Genomic DNA, 19,102 nt, shown 5'->3' on the forward strand with positions numbered 1-19,102 from the left:
AGTTTGGCACCTCATGATCTTAAATCTCTTCAATATGTGTCAAGAGAGGGGACATTTGAGTAGGATTGGGCCCTTCTGTGAAATAAAAAGATCGATTTAATAGCTTCAATAAATACAACTGTGTGCAAATTTTTGTTCACACAAATATGTGGCATGCACGGTTGTGGACAAGACACAGCCATGTCAGTCCCTGGGCAGGATTCTGAGTACTTGTTTGGCCTCATTACCTGGCCTCCCCTGTCTGCATTTCCAACTGGTTCACCCAAGCCTTGTAGACTTCTACTGGACTGGTGTTGATGATGAGAGATTTATCATCAATGATCTCCTTCACCACTGGGGCCAGAAGCTGGCGTAGAGTGTTCTGTCCCCGTGCCCCTCGGTTAAAGCTGACAACCATCTTAATAACAGTGGGGTTCCCAGTAACGATGTCTTGAATCTGGTCCACTTTGGAACTGGGAAAGAAAAGAAAAAAAAAATATTTACTACATGCCCGCTGAGTGTAAAACTCTGTATCAAGAGCTTAGGCAGCAGTGCAACATGTATTTTCTCCTAGCACTTGGTACAGTGCTCTATACACAGTAAGGTAATTACAATTACTACCCATTCCCCCTCCTCAAGGAGCTAAACACCTAATGAGGAAGACAGCCAAAAATCACTTAAAAACAGTGGGAAGAATCAATCAATGGTATTTACTGAGCGCTCACTGTATGCAGAGCACTGTACTAAGTGCTTGGGAGAGTATAAAGCAACAGAGTTGATAAGACACATTCCCTGCCACCAGGAGCTTACAGTCAAGTGGAGAACCAGGTTATTACAATTATGTTGGGGTGATACAGCTGAGTATGCTGCTCTCTAGACTGTAAGCTCCCTCTGGGCAAGGAATGTCTCTACCAACTCTGTTGTATTTTGCTCTCTCAAGAGCCTAGTACAAAGCTCTGTATGCAGTAAGAACTCCGTAAATACCACTGATTGATCAAACCTGAAACTAGGTGCCACTGATGCAAATAAAGTATATAGGTGCTAAGGGTGGTTGTTGAGTTGATGAGATCATGAGTACTGTAAAAGAAATGGGGAACTGTGAGATTTAAGGCATTTGAAGAGCCAGGAGGAGGAGTAGGGGTGCCAGACTGGGAGATCAGTGTGAGCTAGAGGTTGGAGGCAGGAGAGTAGCGTGTGAGTTCCAGTTAGAGGGTGAGCTTGAGAGAAGCTGGTGAAGGCAACCAAAATGTAGGATGAAGAAAGTCTACAGAGCTTTGAAGCCAATGGTAAGGAGTTCCTGCTTGAAAGACAGTACAGTGTGCTTGAATTTGTTTTAAAAGCCATAAAAACCATTTGCGTCCTAGCGATTGTTGCCTCTCGGTTGGGCCTGGGCATTTCTACCATTGTTTTCTGGGGAGAAATGCAGCCTGGTTTATGCTGAAGGGGCCGGGTTCACAGGCTGTTACTTGGCTGGAGACCCCTTGTCCAGTTTGGGAAGGGTACACTCTCCCGGCTCCGGGAGCCCGCCCCCCGGATGATTGAGCGCCTCTTCCGAGGTTGCTCCAACTCAGTCAGTCAACTGTATTTACTGAGCACATACTGAGTGCAGAGCACTGTACTAAGCACTTGGGAGAGTACAATACAGCAATATAACAGACACATTTCCTGCCCACAGTGAGCTTACAGTCTAGTCAAAGCAGGATCTTTCCTCATTAATCCTCAAGGAACTCTGAGCACAGGACTCTGGGGCTTCAACAACTAGTGCAGATTCAGCAGCCTGGGGGTGTGGAAACAGGATCCTTGCCCAGATAAGACAGAAAAGATGACTTTACAACAAGATGGAGTTATAAAACGCTGCAGCAAATGGTAGCCCCATTTTGCAGACCTTATCTTTTACCGTCTATCTCTTTGGGCCTCTGGAGATCACTTAAACTTAAGTCTGGTAAAAAAAAAAAAATTTTAGTGGGTCTCAATGGTAGGATAATTAGCTAACTAAATATCATTAGTTCTCCTTCCCCAAAAGTCAACAATCTCAAGATTCCAAATTTAGAACTATCAAATTTAGAAACACTCTTAATGGCCAGAAGAGAATCACACCTTTACAATTAGAGTTCCTTCTGCAGAATAGCCATTTTCCAAGACATTGAGAATGAAATCTAACCAAAAAATTTATCTGCAAAAATCTGTGAGGCAAAAGGATTGCATAATTCTTTGTGATACCCAAGCAGCTTCTACTGACACATGAGCTGTGTCCAATCTGGAATTCTTGGATATTTATACATACTTTACTTCCTCCTCCAGAGCAGTCTTAAAGAGCTTAAGGAGCAGATATTCTTCTCGCTGGTTGGAAGCATAGTTGTACAGAGTGAAAATGACGGTGTCCATGAACTTGGTTGACTTGTTCTGAGGCATCTGGAAAATCAGCTTAGCCAGATAGGTAGGATTAGTCTGAAAAGGAGGGAGGAAACAGAAAGACAAAAAAAATAAAAATAAAAGTGAGGGGAGACTAAAGTTAATGTTAAATCAGTAGCAGCTTCTATCATCTTGCTGTAAGGTGGTGCTGCTACCAAGTAAGAGTAACAAAAATAATGTGCAAATGAATGCAGAATAACAACAACAATTAGGGTACTTGTTAAGCACTTACTATGTGCCAAGCACTATTCTAAGCACTGAGGTAGATACAAGTTAATCAGGTTGGACACAGTCCTGGTCCTACACGGGGTTCACGCTCTTAATCCCCATTTTACAGATGAGGTAACTGAGGCCCAGGAGTTAAGTGACTTGCCCACGGTCACACAACAGACATGTGGCAAAGCTGGGATTAGAACCCAGGTCTTCCTGACTCGCAAGCCCATGCTCTATCAACTAAGCCATGCTGCTGACTTCCACTTTCTTCGTGTCTTTCCTACGGAGAGGTTACTCATTTTCTTATATGTGGAAGAGTAGCCACCCACCTATCGGGGCCTGAAGAAAAAACAAACTTACTCTAAGCTGCACACAGATATTGTGATCGGTCTAGAGGTTGTGTCGTAGGGAACTAAAAGGAAAGTAAATGGATGTTTCCTTTAGCATCATGGGGCTTTTTTTAATGGCATTTGTTAAGCACTTACTATGTGCCAGGCACTGTACTACGCACTGAGGTCAATACAAGCTAATCAGTTAGACACAGACCATGTCCCACATGGGGCTCAGTCTTAAGCCCCAGTTTACAGATGAGGTAACTAAGGCCCAGAAAAGTTAAGTGACTTGCCCAAGGTCACATAGCAGAATAGAGGCGGAACTGGGATTAGAACCCAGGTCCTTCTGACCCTCCAGGCCTCTGCTTTACCCACTAGGCACCATCCAGGCCTCTGCTTTACCCACTAGGCCAGGCTGCTTCCCTTCCAGCTGAGAGCCAGAGATTTTACAATCCCTGTTCACTGAAATTCTGCAAAGAAAATAAAGCCTGGGAGTCTGGTTCCCCCTTCAGAGTAAGTGTTCCCTAGTGTTTATTTTTCCACAGAAAGCATGATAGAAGTCACAGGAAAGGAAGGCAGACTACCCAAGACATACTAGGCGGGAAGGGTCAGAGAGGAGGGGAAGACAGGCTCTTGGCCTCTTCCTTCCTGAACACACAGTTAAAAATCTGATGGCCAGCTTGGAGAGAGGAAAGACAAGCCGAAACCCTCGGCTTTCCTAAATAAGCAATACATAATTTCTGCTCATTTCTGCTGACACCTCTATCTCTCTTTCTTTCTCTCTCTCTATCCCTCCAGTACAGGGGAACAAAAAGAGAAATCTTATTAGCAACCTATGTTAGTAATCACTGGACACAGGCCCCAGTAAAGAAGAGGAGGCAGCACCAAAAAGGAGGCTACTGCAATACATGTGGTTTTGGAGAAAAGTTGCAAAGTCTCCCAGCAGAGACTAGATTGTAAATGTTGGACCAGTCAGGCAAAACAACCCAAACCATAACCTAAAAGAAATTTGGCTGAGTCTAACTGAACATAGGCTTCAGCCAATTGACAATTTCAGAAGAAACTGAAAATATGATCCTTTGTACTGTGGACTTGGAAGATCATGTGTGCTCTTTGTGGGCCCTTTTGTTGCTTGAATGCAGCACAAATAGGATTTTTCTCACCCCTACGATTCCATTCATACTTCACCCCATCACTAACACTAGGTGAAGAATGCTGGCATGAAACATGAGTTTGTTTCAGGTGGGGAAATGAAATGCTTAAAATGTCAATGTTTTTTCCCTTTGCAGAGAAGCACCTGTGGCCTAGTGGAAAGAGCAGGGTTCTGGGAGTCAGAGGACCTGGGTTCTAAATCCCGACTCTGCCACTTCCCTCTTGTGTGACCTTGGGGAAGTGATTTGACTTCTCTGTGCCTCAGTTTCTTAAATGGTGAGGCTCACATGTGTCTGGGCCTTGTGTTCAACCTGATGATCATGCATCTACCTTAGTACAGTGCTTGGCACATAGTAAATAATAATAATAGTAAGGGATAATAGTGGTATTCATTTTACAAAGAATTGTTGGTAAAAATCCCAGAAGCACAGCACCAAACTTTGAACGGTTTGAAAGGGGACAAAGGAGAAGAAATCGAATTAGTTCCCTGCTAAGTCGGCTTCCTTAGGCTAAAATACAAGCGCTTAGTACAGTGCTCTGCACATAGTAAGCGCTCAATAAATACGATTGAATGAATGAATGAATAAAGGGGTTTCTTACACCGCAGAGCTGCACGTTCCTCCAGGACCAAGAGCTCCCCCACAAGGCTGCCACCTGGTGGCCATTACGGGGAGCTGCACCACTGGGCACAACGAGCCAGGCAGAGATTTTGATTGGAATAATAATGATGCTATTTGTTAAGCGCTCACTATGGGCCAAGCACTGTTCCAAGCGCTGGGGGAGATACAAGGTCATCAGGTTGTCCCACGTGGGGCTCACAGTCTTCATCCCCATTTTACAGATGGGGGAACTGCGGCACAGAGAAGTTAAGTAACGCCCAAAGTCACACAGCTGATACATGGCAGAGCTGGGATTAGAACCCATGACCCCTGACTCCCAAGCCCGTGATCTTTCCACTGACTGAGCCACGCTGCTTCTCTAATGGAATGGAAGCATCCTCGGCTCTTCCCACTGGGCCACAGTGAAGGTGGGAAAACTGAGATTCAGGACAGTCATAGTAATAATAATAATAATAATAATGGAATTTATTAAGCACTTACTATGTGCAAAGCACTGTTCTAAGCACTGGGGAGGCTACAAGGTGATCAGGTTGTCCCACGTGGGGCTCACAGTTTCAATCCCCTTTTTACAGATGAGGAAACTGAGGCCCAGAGAAGTTAAGTGACTTGCCCAAAGTCACACAGCTGACAATCGGCGGAGCCGGGGTTTGAACCCATGACCTCTGACTCCAAAGCCCGTGCTCTTCTCCACTGAGCCACGCTGCTTCTCTTAGGCGCCCAAGCAGCCTCAGGAGGCCATCAGCGGCACAAGGCCCTGGTTGATGCCCTTCACCACTGGACCGGACCCCTGCAGTCCAGGTCCCTCCCCCTCGGCCCCTGCTCCAGCCCAAAAAGCGTGAAGGCAGCAGCAGCGAACACCACCTCAGCCTTTAGGACATTGGGAGGGCTGTGGATGGGACTGTTGTGGATGTCAGACTGCCAGGAGCTGGAAACTCAGCCCCTTGAGCCACAGTGCTCTATTGCTCTTATTGTAATTATCACTGTCTTCGTTTTTGATGGTATTTGCATATTTTTATTGTTTCATCTCTCCTTATGTGTCTGCTGCCAGTTTCCTCTCATTCTTTATTCTTTGGTTATGAGGCTCTTGGAGGCCACTGACATTGTCTAATTTGTATCCATGTGTTGTTTCCTAGTGTTTAGGAGAGTGCTTTTCACACAGTAGGTACATAAATCAATGCTATTGTTGTGACTTTTTATGGGATTTGTTAAGTGCCTACAATAATAATAAGATTATTACAGAGAATTAGCGTGGCTCTGTGTAAAGAGCACGGGCTCTGGAGTCAGAGGTCATGGGTTCAAATCCCGGTTCCGCCACTTGTCAGCTGTGTGACTTTGGGCAAGTCACTTCACTTCTCTGTGTCTCAGTTACCTCATCTGTAAAATGGGGATTAAGACTGTGAGCCCCACGTGGGACAACCTGATCACCTTGTAACCTCCCCAGCGCTTAGAACACTGCTTTGCACATAGTAAGCGCTTAATAAATGCCATCATTATTATTAGTATGGTACTAGTTAAGTGTTCATTATGTGTCAAACACTGTTCTAAGTGCTGGGGTAGATACAAGTTCCTCAGGTTGGACACAGTTCATGTTCCACAGGGGACTCACACTCAATCCCCATTTTACAGATGAGGTAACAGGCACAGAGAAGTTGTGACCTACCAAGGTCACACAACAGACAAGTGATGGAGCAAGAATTAGAGAACCCTGCCGTGTGACCTTGGGTAGGTCACCTTCTGAATTCCAGGCCCGTGCTGTATCCACTAGGCCCTGCTGCTTCTCAAAGGTGACTTGTTCAAGACCTTGCTCTGCCACCAGAGCTGCTAGAAGACCCTTGATTTTCAGCAAATGCTGCTCCTGGCCCGTGTGAACATCAAGAAAATGTTAACCAGTATAGCCCATTATGCTGCATCACCCTACTAATTCCCACCACTTTTCTAAATGAGAAGAAAACCAGAGCAATTAGCCACGATTTGGGAATTCATAAAACAAAACATGAACCCTCACCCCATTGCCTCCGGACCCATCTGGCGTTCTCCCCAGCAGAGGTGGGAAGCCCAGCAGGGCATCTAGAGGGCACATAGGGTGATTATTCCTGGTCCAGATGGCCAGGCACCTTCACTTTGATATGATGGGAAGGCCAACTGGTTGAGGAATTAGCTCAATCATTCACTGGCCACAGAATCCTCCTCCTCCGCCATCCTAGGTAACAGATGGCAAGTGGCCAGAAGGCTGGCTTTTATCCATCCACATAGCCTTACCTGCAGAAGATAAAACAGATGCTGGTAGGCTTCCAGTTTTTTCCTCTTCTCCCTGCTCAAACTTTTGATTCCCTGCTTATCCCCACCGGTCAGCATCTCATTTACTTGACTTTTGCTTTTCTTGTTCAACTTCGTGCTGTGTGAAACGACATCCTGCAAAGAAAGTGAGGAGCAATAAGAACTGTGGCATCTATTAAGCACTGTGCTATACTCCACCAGTTTAACGGACCAGGTACCCGGTAAGTCACCTCCTCATTTCCCAGTAGTCCTACTTATATTCTGCTTTGCAGCTGCTGTTTCTGTCCTCACACCCCCTGGTTGCTGTGTTCCCAGATGGCTTCCATGCCTCTCCTGCTGAGCTTGACCCTCTTCCCTTCCCCAATAGACACTGGCAAGTCAGGAAGACCGACTGCTCCAAGACCAAGTGAAAAGTCACTTGGGAGCACAGTGGGCTTGTAGGGAAAGGGGGCAGGGGAGGGGAAGGTTGTCACAAACTCAGCTGAACCCTCCTGGGGTTGTTTGGATTATTCAGTGCCAGGGATAATAGGGTCAGCATGTAAAGAAACCAAAATTTATAAGTTAGAGGTGTGCTACTGAAATTTAGACCATTACAAAACCTTTGTGTTTTGTTCGAAAACCTCTCTAGGGCAGGAATGTGACTTTTACCTCATTGTACTTTCCCAACTGCTTAGTAGGGTGCTCTGCCCAATGTAGGCACTCAATAAATCAAGCATTTGAAGTTTATTAGAAAGATCTCAAATGTATATTCCCCCAAATTTGGCCAACTACCAAAGGCTGGATGGCCAGAGTTGCTAAAGCATTTCAACTATTTGCAGTTTTGCAACAGAGCATTTTTAAAATAGAGAGTCAACCCTTTCCTGTTTACATGTTTAGAAAAGCCCAATAAATCCTTGTTGTTAAAGCTCTGAAAGGTTCTTCCCAAATACCCCATTTCTTAATGTTATAAATCTCATAGTTAAAGAGACCAGTTTAGGCTGATCTCTAAATTGTTATTTAAGAGGCAGTTTAAAAGAAAAATTGAAACCTTACTGAACCAATTAAAATTGTGGAAAAACTAAGGAAAATGGGATGAACACTCTTCTTTTTCATTATTTATTTGGTGGGGTGAGGGAAAGAAGGAAAAAAAAAAATCACTAGTTTGTGGACTATCCACTCTTTTTTATCTCTTCCTATCCCTGGCCATTTCCCAGGTAATCAGCAACTCTGCTGTTAAGAAGGAGTTGGACCTCTGACTTCTAGGAAGATTTTTTTTTCTTCCCCAAAGCATTTTTGCGCAGCTTCTAAATTTATTCTCCCAACATGCTCTTGAGGTACGGAGAAGGAGGTGTTGTCATCCCCAGTGGTATTTACTGGGGAAATGGAAACCCAGAGAAGTTAAATGACTTTCCCGAGTTCTCACAGCAGGCCGATGACAGAGCTGGGAATAGACTCAAGTCTCCTGGCTCCTGGGCAATCACTCCTTCCACTAGGCCATGCTGCCTCCCCAGTGGTGAAATTCCAAAGTCAATATTGCTGCTTAACACTGGGCACATGCGGATGAAGGTTGAAGGCAGGGGCTGATGCCTGGGAATCCTGTCCCTAGTCCATGCTGAGCCTCTGTTGGTGCAAATCCCCAACAGGGGAATGGACACCCACTCTGCATTCACACCTCAATCTCCATTTTCAGAGAAAACTCAAGGTAACTGGCCTATGGCTTTGACATCTGGTTAGGGAAACCATAAATTCTAGTACCTCATGATCTAAACTCAGAAATACCAGTGAAATGGATCAATGTGGTCAGTAACAGTATATACTGAACACCCGCAGGCGGAGAATAGAAGTGGCACCCTGGGTGAGGTGGTCTGAGGAGAAAAGAGAAACAGTGTTCTCCCTTACTGGTTTTTCTCCTTTGATTCTGCAGTCCCTTCACCTGGAAGCCCCTCTGAATATTTCTGGATCTAAAAGGCATCACCTCTGCAACTTGAGTGTAGAGTTCTAGACCAGTCAAGATAACAAGCAACTTAATGCTGGAATAGATGGAAACTTCCTTTTATAAAGCTTTTCAAGAGGTGACTTTTTTCAGAACTGTTGGGGAGTTATTTACATCAGAGGAAAATAGTTGGAGAATTATTTATTTTGGAAACCAATACACACTGGCCCTTTGTGGGGCAGGGACAGTGTCCGATATTAGCACAGTGCCTGGCACACAGTAAGCACTTACGAAATGCCTTAATACACTAAGCAACGCCCTGGATTCAACAGAGTGTAACTAGACAAAGTCCACTTTGCTCTACTAAAAGAACTCCCGCCAAAACAGGGTTTCACTGACCTGCAGAGTGATCCTGTTTTTCACCAGCAGGCCAATCTTAATGTCCATCAAGTTCAGATCTTTCTCCAGCTGTTGGTTAGACCGGATTTTGGTGACCACTTCCTCCCGCAATCTGGTTACATCTAGTTCCTCCTGGAAATCTCGATCATTTTGGTCCAGCAGGTAAGCAAATTTGCGCAGAACAGGCAGAGGTGGATTTTCATCCCCAACTACAGGGAAGGGAGAGGATGGGAGACAATTCAGATTCTGTTTGTTTGAACTTCTGTGGCCAGGGAAGGGGAACCAGCTTTTCAAGTGAGGCTCAGAAATATGTACCCATCACAGAATTTGGCCAGCTGTTAAAAATATCTGGCCTTGGGCGATCTAAATTGGAATTCTATCTTACCATACAAAACAGAAAACCCACCTTATACTCGAATAATGTTTGCTGCTGGGGACAACCCATCCTCACAACAAGCGTGAGAAACATCTGAGATGGCTGTGAAATTGCCTGCCCCTGGCAAAATGAGGGACTTAAAGTCAAAGTGGGGAGAAATTTGCCTTGTGGGAGAGTCAGAAATAAAGCACTAGTCTCAGACCTTTTCCTTTGCACTCCAGTGGGCCTGCTGGACACCCTAAAGCACTAACTTGATCAGAAATAGCTGGAATGGTTTTGGCACAGCAAATGGTGTGACATTAGGTTTTGGTAGAATCCAGTGCCCCCAAGGCAGAACTACTCTTTCCCAGTGCTTAGTATAGAGTTCTGCATACAGTAAGTGCTTAATAAATACTACTACCACTACTACTGTTCCCTTTCCCTCACACCACAGAGAACAATCCTTCCTCTTTATGAGGTGTTTCCACTTGGCTGAAGGGCTTGGAACAGACCGGATGCATCTCACATAACTGGGAATTTGTCACATGTCACCCTATCCACAATTGCCTTGGGCTAACCCTAAGTTTCTCACACCCATCCCAGCCAGAAAGCTGAAAAGATACTGATGGGCAGAGACAGATCAACTAACTCCCAGTGGCTGAAAATTTGAGGGCACAGAACATATCTTGCGTCTATTTGGTTTCCATAAGTGCGGTGCAGTGGTTGGCACTCAGGAGAACCACTAATGGATCCTTCAATCTACAGTCGAGATTAAAGATGAAAGGGCCCCCACAGACCCATCCATCTCTCCACAGATTGAAAGAAGAATAAATTATTGCTCTGTCTTTGGCCACTTAGATTTTGGCTTACAGTCAACAACCCTATGTCATACACACACATGTTTCTTTGTATGTCAGAGTCAGAATCACAGCTCAGTTCTGGGAAGAGCGTGGATGCCAACCTGCTAAAGGGATCGGAAAGTTCTCAGAAATAAAAGTTCCTCAAACACACTCAACTGTGACGGTTAGCAACTTGCCCATGCCTGCGTCCGAAGGAATCTGTGCTTAGTCTGGGACTAATTCTACTTACCCAGAGTCTTGTAGTCGCCCCTAGCTTTGTTTGCTCGAAGAAAAGCTTGTATCTTCACAATGTCTTCATTCTGTGGGAGACGAGGAAAGAAGCTGACACTTTGTATGTATGTATATATGTGAGACTGTAAGCTTCTTGAGGGCAGGGACCTTGCCTTCTGTACACACCCGAGCATTAAGAATAGTGAAGTACAGTGCTCAGCACACAACAGATGCTCATTAATACAACTGATTGATAATAAGCAGAAAAAGTGAAAGAATACATGGAAGTCTGTTGTTTAAAACAGGGATCAGCAGTTTTTCCTTCCTTCTTTGAAAATCTGCAGTTAGGCTCAGCATCCAAACCTTTCTATGGAAACTTATTCAGCATCAATTCAGCATAATTTCTTTTGTCTGAAGGGGAAAAAACAAAAGAGGTGCTTCTTACGTGATCCTTGAAATACTGTAATCGTGATTTATAAGACTTCCGAGCTGAATTCATTCTGACCCAGGACTGAATCTAAAAACAGAATCAACAGAAGAGTGAAGCAGGTGAGTTGGAGGCACAGAAACCTCTCCATCTCTCCCTCCCCGCACCAGCTGTATGAGAAGTCACATTAGCGTGTCATGGGAGACCAGGAAAATTTGGTTTTGCGATTAGGATGCATCATCCACACTCTTTTCTCTGCCTCCCACTGGTGTTCAGGTGGGTGGGTTGGCATCAGGAGCCTATGCTCCTAGGCTTTGGAGAGGGAGTATGGGCAGGGGATGGTTCTTGAGTTTCAGGGATTCTTTCCCGAGTACTTAGTATAATGCATTGCACTCAGTGGATGCTCAGTAAGACCCACCACTGCTGACTCAAAAGGAAACAAAAGGTCTCCTGGCTTTGTTCAGTGCTCGTGTTCTTTCAGACTGGATAGCAGATGACCAGTCATCAACCAAATACCCCCCACACCTGCCCCCGCCCTTTCCAGGAAGAAAAGAGTCAAAACCATAAGATCCCTCCCTTATGGAGGGAGCCTGAAGCTCCCTCTTCCTTTATATCCAGCTGACCACTTCTCTCCCCATCTTCTAAGCCCTTTTGAAGTTACATTTCTTGCAAGAGACCTTCCTCGATTAATCTCTCACCTCCCCCCAGCGCCACTACTGGACTTCCACATCACCTAAGCAGTTGGGCATAATAATGATGGCATTTATTAAGTGCTTACTATGTGCAAAGCACTGTTCTAAGTGCTGGGGCGGTTACAAGGTGATCAGGTTGTCCCATGTGGGGCTTACAGTCTTAATCCCCATTTTACAGATGAGGTAACTGAAGCACATAGAAATTAAGTGACTTGCCCAAAGTCACACAGCTGACAAGTGGTGGAGCCAGGATTTGAACCCATGACCTCTGACTCCAAAGCCCCTGCTCTTTCCACGGAGCGACGCTGGCATGCACATCCCCCACCACAGTGCTCATGCTCTTTACACTCTGTTGCTTCCTCCTATATGTAATTTACTTTAGTACTGCCTACCCCACTAGATAGTAAGAACCTCGAGGCAGGGATCATGCCTGACTAACAAGTAGGTATTCAATAAATACCACTGATTTTTTATTCTTCTAATGTTATTTGTTAAGTACTTACTATGGGTCAAACACTGTTCTAAGTGCTGTGGTAGACAGAGGATAATGAAGTTGGACACAGTCCCTGTCCCACATGGGATTCACAGATTAAGTACAAGAAGAACAGGAGAAGTGAGGTTCAGAGAAGTTAAATAAGCAAGTAATTGGCAGGGCTGGGATTAGAACATAGGTCCTCTGAATCCCATGCTGCTCCCCTCTGATGTCAAAATCAAACTAAGCTTACCCTCAATTCTGCCAGAGCTTGGGTTTTCGCTACCCATTTTGGCTAGAATGGAGTGGCAGAATAAGAACACGTTCTTCCAACAACATGAGCCTGTCTGGATACAGCATGACGTGATGTACGAGGGAGCAGCTGTGCACTGCTATGCTGTCACCTTGGCAAAACCAACCAGCTCCATTGTTGTGGCCATGGATCTCAGCCTGCGAAATTTTAGGCTGGTTCCAAGAGCATAACCATGACTGTGGCTCCTGTGCTTCAACCCCCCACCTTTGGGGGGTTTAGAGAAGCAGTGTGGCTCAGTGGAAAGAGCACGCTCTTGGGAGCCAGAGGTCATAGGTTCTAATCCCTACTCTGCCACTTGTCAGCTGAGTGACTTTGGGCAAGTCACTTAACTTCTCTGTACCTCAGTTACCTCATCTGTAAAATGGGGATTAAGACTGTGGGACAACCTGATCACCTTGTATCCCCTCCAGCGCTTAGAACAGTGCTTCGCACATAGTAAGCACTTAACAAATGCCATCATCATCATCACCACTTGCATGAGGTGGGTGACCCAGCAGGTACTACAACCTGAGTTTTTCTGAGCTTGTGTTTCTATGACTAGTTTTATTTTCCTGGGCGAGTACAGTCACTCAACTGAATCTAAGGTGACATGGACCTCAGGACCATTCTGAGGAAAACATTTTTCTGTTGTCAGATTACAAGATGGTAGGCAAAGAGTCAATTGGAAAGCTTGCAGGCCTCCCATAACCCCATTTAACTGAGTGCCTACTTCCCCAGGAGCAAGAACTGGATTTGAGAAAAATCAATACTGAGCTTGAAAGAAAAGGACACTCACTTTCACAATGGATGGAAGATTATCTCGAAACATTTGCTGCCGGCCTGTGTAAATTTTCCGTTGTTTGTGGCCTCGCCAAGCCGCCTGGGTAAAGAGAAACAGTAAACAAGGAGTGTTAAAATTTATAATGGCTTTATGACAGTTCTCTACATTGTAAGCTTGTTGTGAGCAGGGAATGTGTCTACCAACTCTGTTGTATTGTACCAAGCACTTAGTACAGTGTGTTGCACATAGGAAATGCTCAATAAATATTGTTGATTGTTTGATCAGTTTTTACAGGGCCTCTCTGAAATTAAGACGACTAAAAAGCTTGGGCAACACTAGAGCTGGTGCCCCAAGGGCCTCTCCGCCAGCAGGCTGGGCAGATTATCAGGGCCAGCAGCCTTGGGCAGTGGGGAGGTTCAAGAGCTTCACGGGGCTGTTTCAGTTCGAGAAGTCAGTACAAAGCTCAGCATCTGTCAATCAATCAATATTTATGGTTGCAACTCTGTCCTCACTGAAAACCACAGGCTAGTTAGCCCAAGGCCCTGTTGAGGTTCAAGGAACAAAGGACTTTACTCCATTCCTTCTGTTAGGATGGTATCAGAGTGCTTACTGTGTGCAGAGCTTGGGAAAGTACAGGACAACACAATTGGTATACATGTTCCCTGTCCATGAGGAATTTATAGCCTAGAGGAGGAGACAGACATTAAAGAAACTAGGGATATGTACATGAATGCTGTGGGGCTGAGGGTGGGGTGAATGAAGGGGACAGATCCAAGTGCATACGTGACGCATAAGGGAGAGGGAGATGGGGAAGTGAGGGTTTGGTTGGAGAAGGCTTCTTGGAGGAGATGGGATTTTAATAAGACTTTGAAGGTGGGAAGAGTGGTGGTTTGTCACATATGAAGGAGGAGGGGGTTCCAGGCCAGGAGGAGGATATGGCCTAGGGGTCAATGAAGAGATAAACAAGTCTGAAGTACAAAGAGTAGCTCTGCATTAGGAATGGAGTGGGTTGGGGTCTTCACCCAGGTAACTGTGTGAGCCAGATGTCAGTGGGGCTCAATGATAAACTGATGTCCCAAAGGAGCTGTCATTAGGCAAATTTACAATCACAGGGTTGGTGAGTTCTCCCTAGTCCCCACACCCAATCTGAGCCCAATAAATAATCCTCAGCAGTAGAAGAGGCTGCCCTCATTAATTAGCAGTGGGCTTCCATTCTATATTCCCCACAAACCTCTGTACAAATGATAATGCTGGAAGCACATTTGGGATGGGAGTCACAGGCAGAGTTGAGAAATGGAGTCAGAGATTACACGGGGCTGCCAAGGGCCCGATATATATATATATATATATATATATATATATATATATATATATTCTTAAATATAAAAATCAGCTGATTCTTTAGGTCTGTTTGATCAGCAGGGAGCACAGCTTCCAAATCATATATCAAAACTCGCTAAGATGGAGGCAAAAGTTTCCCAAAGTGGAATTCCCAGTCCAATCATTGTTTTTGAGCAAAGGGGATGAGTGGAAGAATTGAGGAGCTCCAGAAGAGGAAATGAATCAGATAAGGCAAGTGCCTTTCAAATGAATCAGGTAAGGCAAGAAGGAAAGAGGGAGAGAGAGAGGGAGCAGGCTGGGGGAGATCACCCTACCTATATACACCCACACCCACCGCCTTCTCTCCTTCTCTGTTCCTAGAACCCTACACTGAGGGCCCCAGTGATCTTTTTGGGCAAGAGTATAGAGGGAGGATCCATTGGGGCCACTCCTTTCTCACTAATGAAGTCCATCACTTTTCTGAGCACCACTACATGACCATAAGAATAAGAGTCCATTCTCTGTAGTACATTCAACCCATTTGTCAAGACAGCCTAGCTGAAGGGGAAATAGTTTCAACTAGTTTCAATCCCAGCTCTCTGGGGCAAGAGTAACTGCAGAATATACAGTCTCTGGCACAATAATTCAAAGGAAGTAGGGAAAGCAACCAGAGGGTATTAGAATTATGGTATTAAGCACTTACTATTATCTGCCAAGCATTGGGGTAGATACACAACAGATTGGAAACAGTCCCCATTCCCCATGGCATGTACAACCTACGAGGGAGAGTCGGTCTTCACCCCATTTTACAGATGAGGATGCTGAGGCCCAGTGACTTGCCCAGAGCAATGGCAGGTCAGTGGCAAAGCCAGACTAGAACTCGGGTGTCCTGTCTCCAAGTTTCACACTCTATCCACTAAGCCATATGCTTTGGGAGCAACAGAGAAACACTTCAAGCTTACTATGGAGACAGTGAAAGGAACTCCAACGTGACAATAGCCCACTGGGAATATGCCCCCTCCAGAGTTCAAGGAAATCTCCCAAACAGTTTCAGGTTCCATTTGCCACAGTGACCGACACAGTGTCACTGCTCTCATTTCATCAGCTCTAGGCAAGAAAAGGTTGGTTTTTCCAGAGGGGAGTCTTCAAGATTCTCTTCTGATATGTTCCCTCTGAACTTAAAGCCAAGACTTTCCTAATCTCCATCCTTAAGAGCAAGAGAAGGCACCACCCTGCAGCACTTAGCACCCCTAAGGGGCCACATGGCATGCTCTGCCACTATCCTGCTGGGTGGCCTTGGGCTTCAGTTTACTGATCGGTAGGAAAGGGAGAAAATACTTGGTCTCCCTACCACTTAGAAGATGAGCCCCGTGTGGGACAGGGACTGTTCCACGGCTGATCATTTTGTATATTTTTTTTGGTGCACAGCAAGCACTTGATAGCATAACTAACAACAGAACACCCAGCAACAATTGGGCAGAAAGTAGGGGCGCTATATAAGCCCCCAGCAGTCTTCCTTGTCTACACTATGACGAAGACCGGATAGAGCACAGGCCTGGGAGTCAATAGGACCTGGGTTCTAATCCTGGCTCCCCAACTTGTCTGCTCTCACACTTTCCTCTACTGTAAGCCCCATGAAGGCCAGGGACTGTGTCTGATCTGATTGTATTGCGTTTACCCCAGTGCTTAGTGTAGTGCTTGGCACATAGTATTAACAAATATCATGATTATCATTATTATTATTATTATTGTGTGTCCTTATGTGTCCCCGCCTTACCTCCTTCCCCTCCCCACAGCACCTGTATATATATATTTATTTATTTTACTATTTATTTATTTTACTCGTACATATCTATTCTATTTATTTTATTTTGTTAATATGTTTTGTTTTGTTCTCTGTCTCCCCCTTTTAGACTGTGAGCCCACTGTTGGGTAGGGACCGTCTCTATATGTTGACAACTTGGACTTCCCAAGCGCTTAGTACAGTGCTCTGCACACAGTAAGCGCTCAATAAATATGATTGATTGATTGATTGCTGTGTGTGACCGTGGGCAAGTCATTTAACTTCTCTGGGCCTCAGTTACCTCATCTGTAAAATGGGGATCAAGACTGTGAGCCCCATGTAGGACATGGACTTTGTCCAACCTGATTAGCTTGTATCTCCCTCAGCGTTTAGTACAGTGCCTGGCACATAGTAAGTGCTTAACAGTTACCATGAATAAAACAACCAAAAAGAGACTGTGCACTAGTTCCCTAGTGGAAGCGCTCAGCTCCTCTACTGTTCACAGGGTGCGGTGCTGTCTCTGCTGTCAGCCCCAGCCCCCGGCCAGGTGAGTCAGCCCTGAGCAGGGCAGGTGAACTGACTACATTTCCACCTCTGGCATGGCCAACAGCCACAAGACCTCTTCTGTCGGTCTTTGCCTGTGGCAGGTTTCCAGTGAGGTGCGGTTCACCCCACAGATCCGCTGGCCAGAAAGGCTCTTGACACTGCCTCTGGGTTCCCAGATCTCCCACTGGCATCGTATGGGCGAGTGCCAAACCTCTGGACTACGGAGGACCTCGTCCCCTCCTGGGCAGGACACATGACACCGGGGTGGATCCAAACACAGGGGGGTGGGGTGGGGTGGGGGGGTCCAGACCCCACCCTGCTGCCCGGGAGATCTTTGGGATCTGGGTCAGATCTTCCAGGAGTTTGCTTCCCTCCTCATCCAGACCTGAACCACCAGGGTTGCTCTGGGTCCTCCTACTAGACTGCAAGCTCCTTGAGGACTGGGATCACATCTGTTACTTGGGTATGTTCCCCAAGGTTCTGGGCCAACCAAGTACAGGGCTCTGCACCAAGAGGTGCCCAGTCTCTACTGTTACAGATAAAAGAGGAATACAGAGCCAGCATAGCAACTGGGCAGGGGGAAGGGGAGGCTCAAGGTCCTTTTGGCAATAAAGTGACTGCTGGCTGGGGAGTGGGGATGGTTGCCCTCTCACGCCAGCACTCTCCAGGGTAGACGCAAAGGGCTTAATGATAATAATTATAACAATAATAGCGGTATTTGCTCAGTGCTCACATGAGGCTCCCAGGCCTTAATGCCCATTTAACAGATGAGGGAACAGAGATCCAGTGAAGTGACTTGCCCAAGGTCACACAGCAGACAAGTGGCGGAGCTGGGATTAGAACCCGAGTCCTTTGATGTCCAGTGTTGTATGCTACCCACTGGACCACACTGCTTAGCTGCCGGGCTTGCTGACTGGGGGTTTCCCTGTGACTAGGGCCAACAAAACCCATCTATCGCAGCTCTCCATCAATGGCTTCTCTGCTCCACTCCATAAGGTCTACAAACAAGTGACAGAGAAAGAAATTTCCCTCTTTTGCTGAAGAATGGAGAACACAAGGATCACACTGATGTCCTTGTTTGCCAAGGGAGTTGACATTTCAGTAACTACATCTCCAGATGAATCTCCTTCCCGGCACACTCCTGAAGAAGCTAGGAAACCCCCGGAGGAGTTTGTGAGATGACAGTCCTCATTAGGGACATTTCTCTCTTCCACCCAAAAAATGTAATCATTTGAATTTCCAATAGCCACAGCCATCCTTTAGGCCATAAGCTTCTTGCGGGCAGAGAACACGTCCACCAACTCTGTTGCATTGTGCTCTGCCAAGTGCTCAGTACAGTGATCTGCACATAGTAGGTGCTCAATAAATACTACTGAGTGTGTCTTTCCTTGAAATGGTTCCTGTCTACATGCAACAGATCACTGCCAGCATTCAAAGCAAAGGTTGGTTGCATCCTCAGCCCACCTACCTGGAGTTTGACAGCAGATGGCTCATGGCCCTGTAAGTACGCTTTCCTGTCCTCAAATCTTTGCCGGATGGGGTAACCTTGCCCTCTGGCTTCAAGCTTGAGCCTTGTCTCTTGGTTAGCAAACCACATCTGGTCAAGGAGGTAATCTGTTGTAATCTTCTCAATGATAGCCTGGAAGGAAAGAGAGAAAGAAAGAATGAAAGGCTTTATCTGGATAGTGAATAGAGAAATTAGACACAGATCTCAACAGATTCCTAGTTCTTTCCCAACATGCTCATCTACTACCGTGATATGCAGTCTTTCCTTCTGATTATTTTCTTTAAAGGTTTAAAGACAGGCCAAAGACAGGGGAATAGTCTATATGACCTCTGGCAGTCCCTGTCATACTGGATTTTATTCTTTCCTGCCGCCCGCTAGTTCTCAAGATCCCTGGAATTTCTCTCTCTCTCTTCCCACTTCTCTTATCCATCCAATGTCATTTCATCAGTCCATCTCTTGGCCCCTGTCCTGCCAAGGATAGCCGAGTGAACAGCTTTTAAGTTTTCCACCATCCATCTTGCATAGATGCAGAGGAATGAGAAAGGGATACAAGGAGGAGGT

The 19,102-nt window shown here is 45.8% G+C and overlaps 1 protein-coding gene across 2 annotated transcripts in view; it reads right to left on the minus strand.

The window, feature by feature from the left end:
- The window catches only part of IQGAP2 (IQ motif containing GTPase activating protein 2), a 241,472-nt gene that overhangs the window by 35,564 nt on the left and 186,806 nt on the right, over positions 1-19,102 (minus strand). For both annotated transcript variants that reach the window (XM_038765978.1, XM_038765979.1), the window contains 8 exons: positions 18,503-18,673; positions 13,401-13,484; positions 11,167-11,238; positions 10,741-10,810; positions 9,297-9,505; positions 6,968-7,120; positions 2,264-2,427; positions 228-452 (listed from right to left, as the gene is read on the minus strand). In XM_038765978.1, coding sequence (XP_038621906.1) covers positions 228-452; positions 2,264-2,427; positions 6,968-7,120; positions 9,297-9,505; positions 10,741-10,810; positions 11,167-11,238; positions 13,401-13,484; positions 18,503-18,673 — 1,148 coding nt within the window. The remainder of the gene's footprint in view (positions 1-227; positions 453-2,263; positions 2,428-6,967; positions 7,121-9,296; positions 9,506-10,740; positions 10,811-11,166; positions 11,239-13,400; positions 13,485-18,502; positions 18,674-19,102) is intronic.

Source organism: Tachyglossus aculeatus, chromosome 23, assembly GCF_015852505.1.
Source record: "Tachyglossus aculeatus isolate mTacAcu1 chromosome 23, mTacAcu1.pri, whole genome shotgun sequence".
NCBI classification, from domain to species: domain Eukaryota; kingdom Metazoa; phylum Chordata; class Mammalia; order Monotremata; family Tachyglossidae; genus Tachyglossus; species Tachyglossus aculeatus.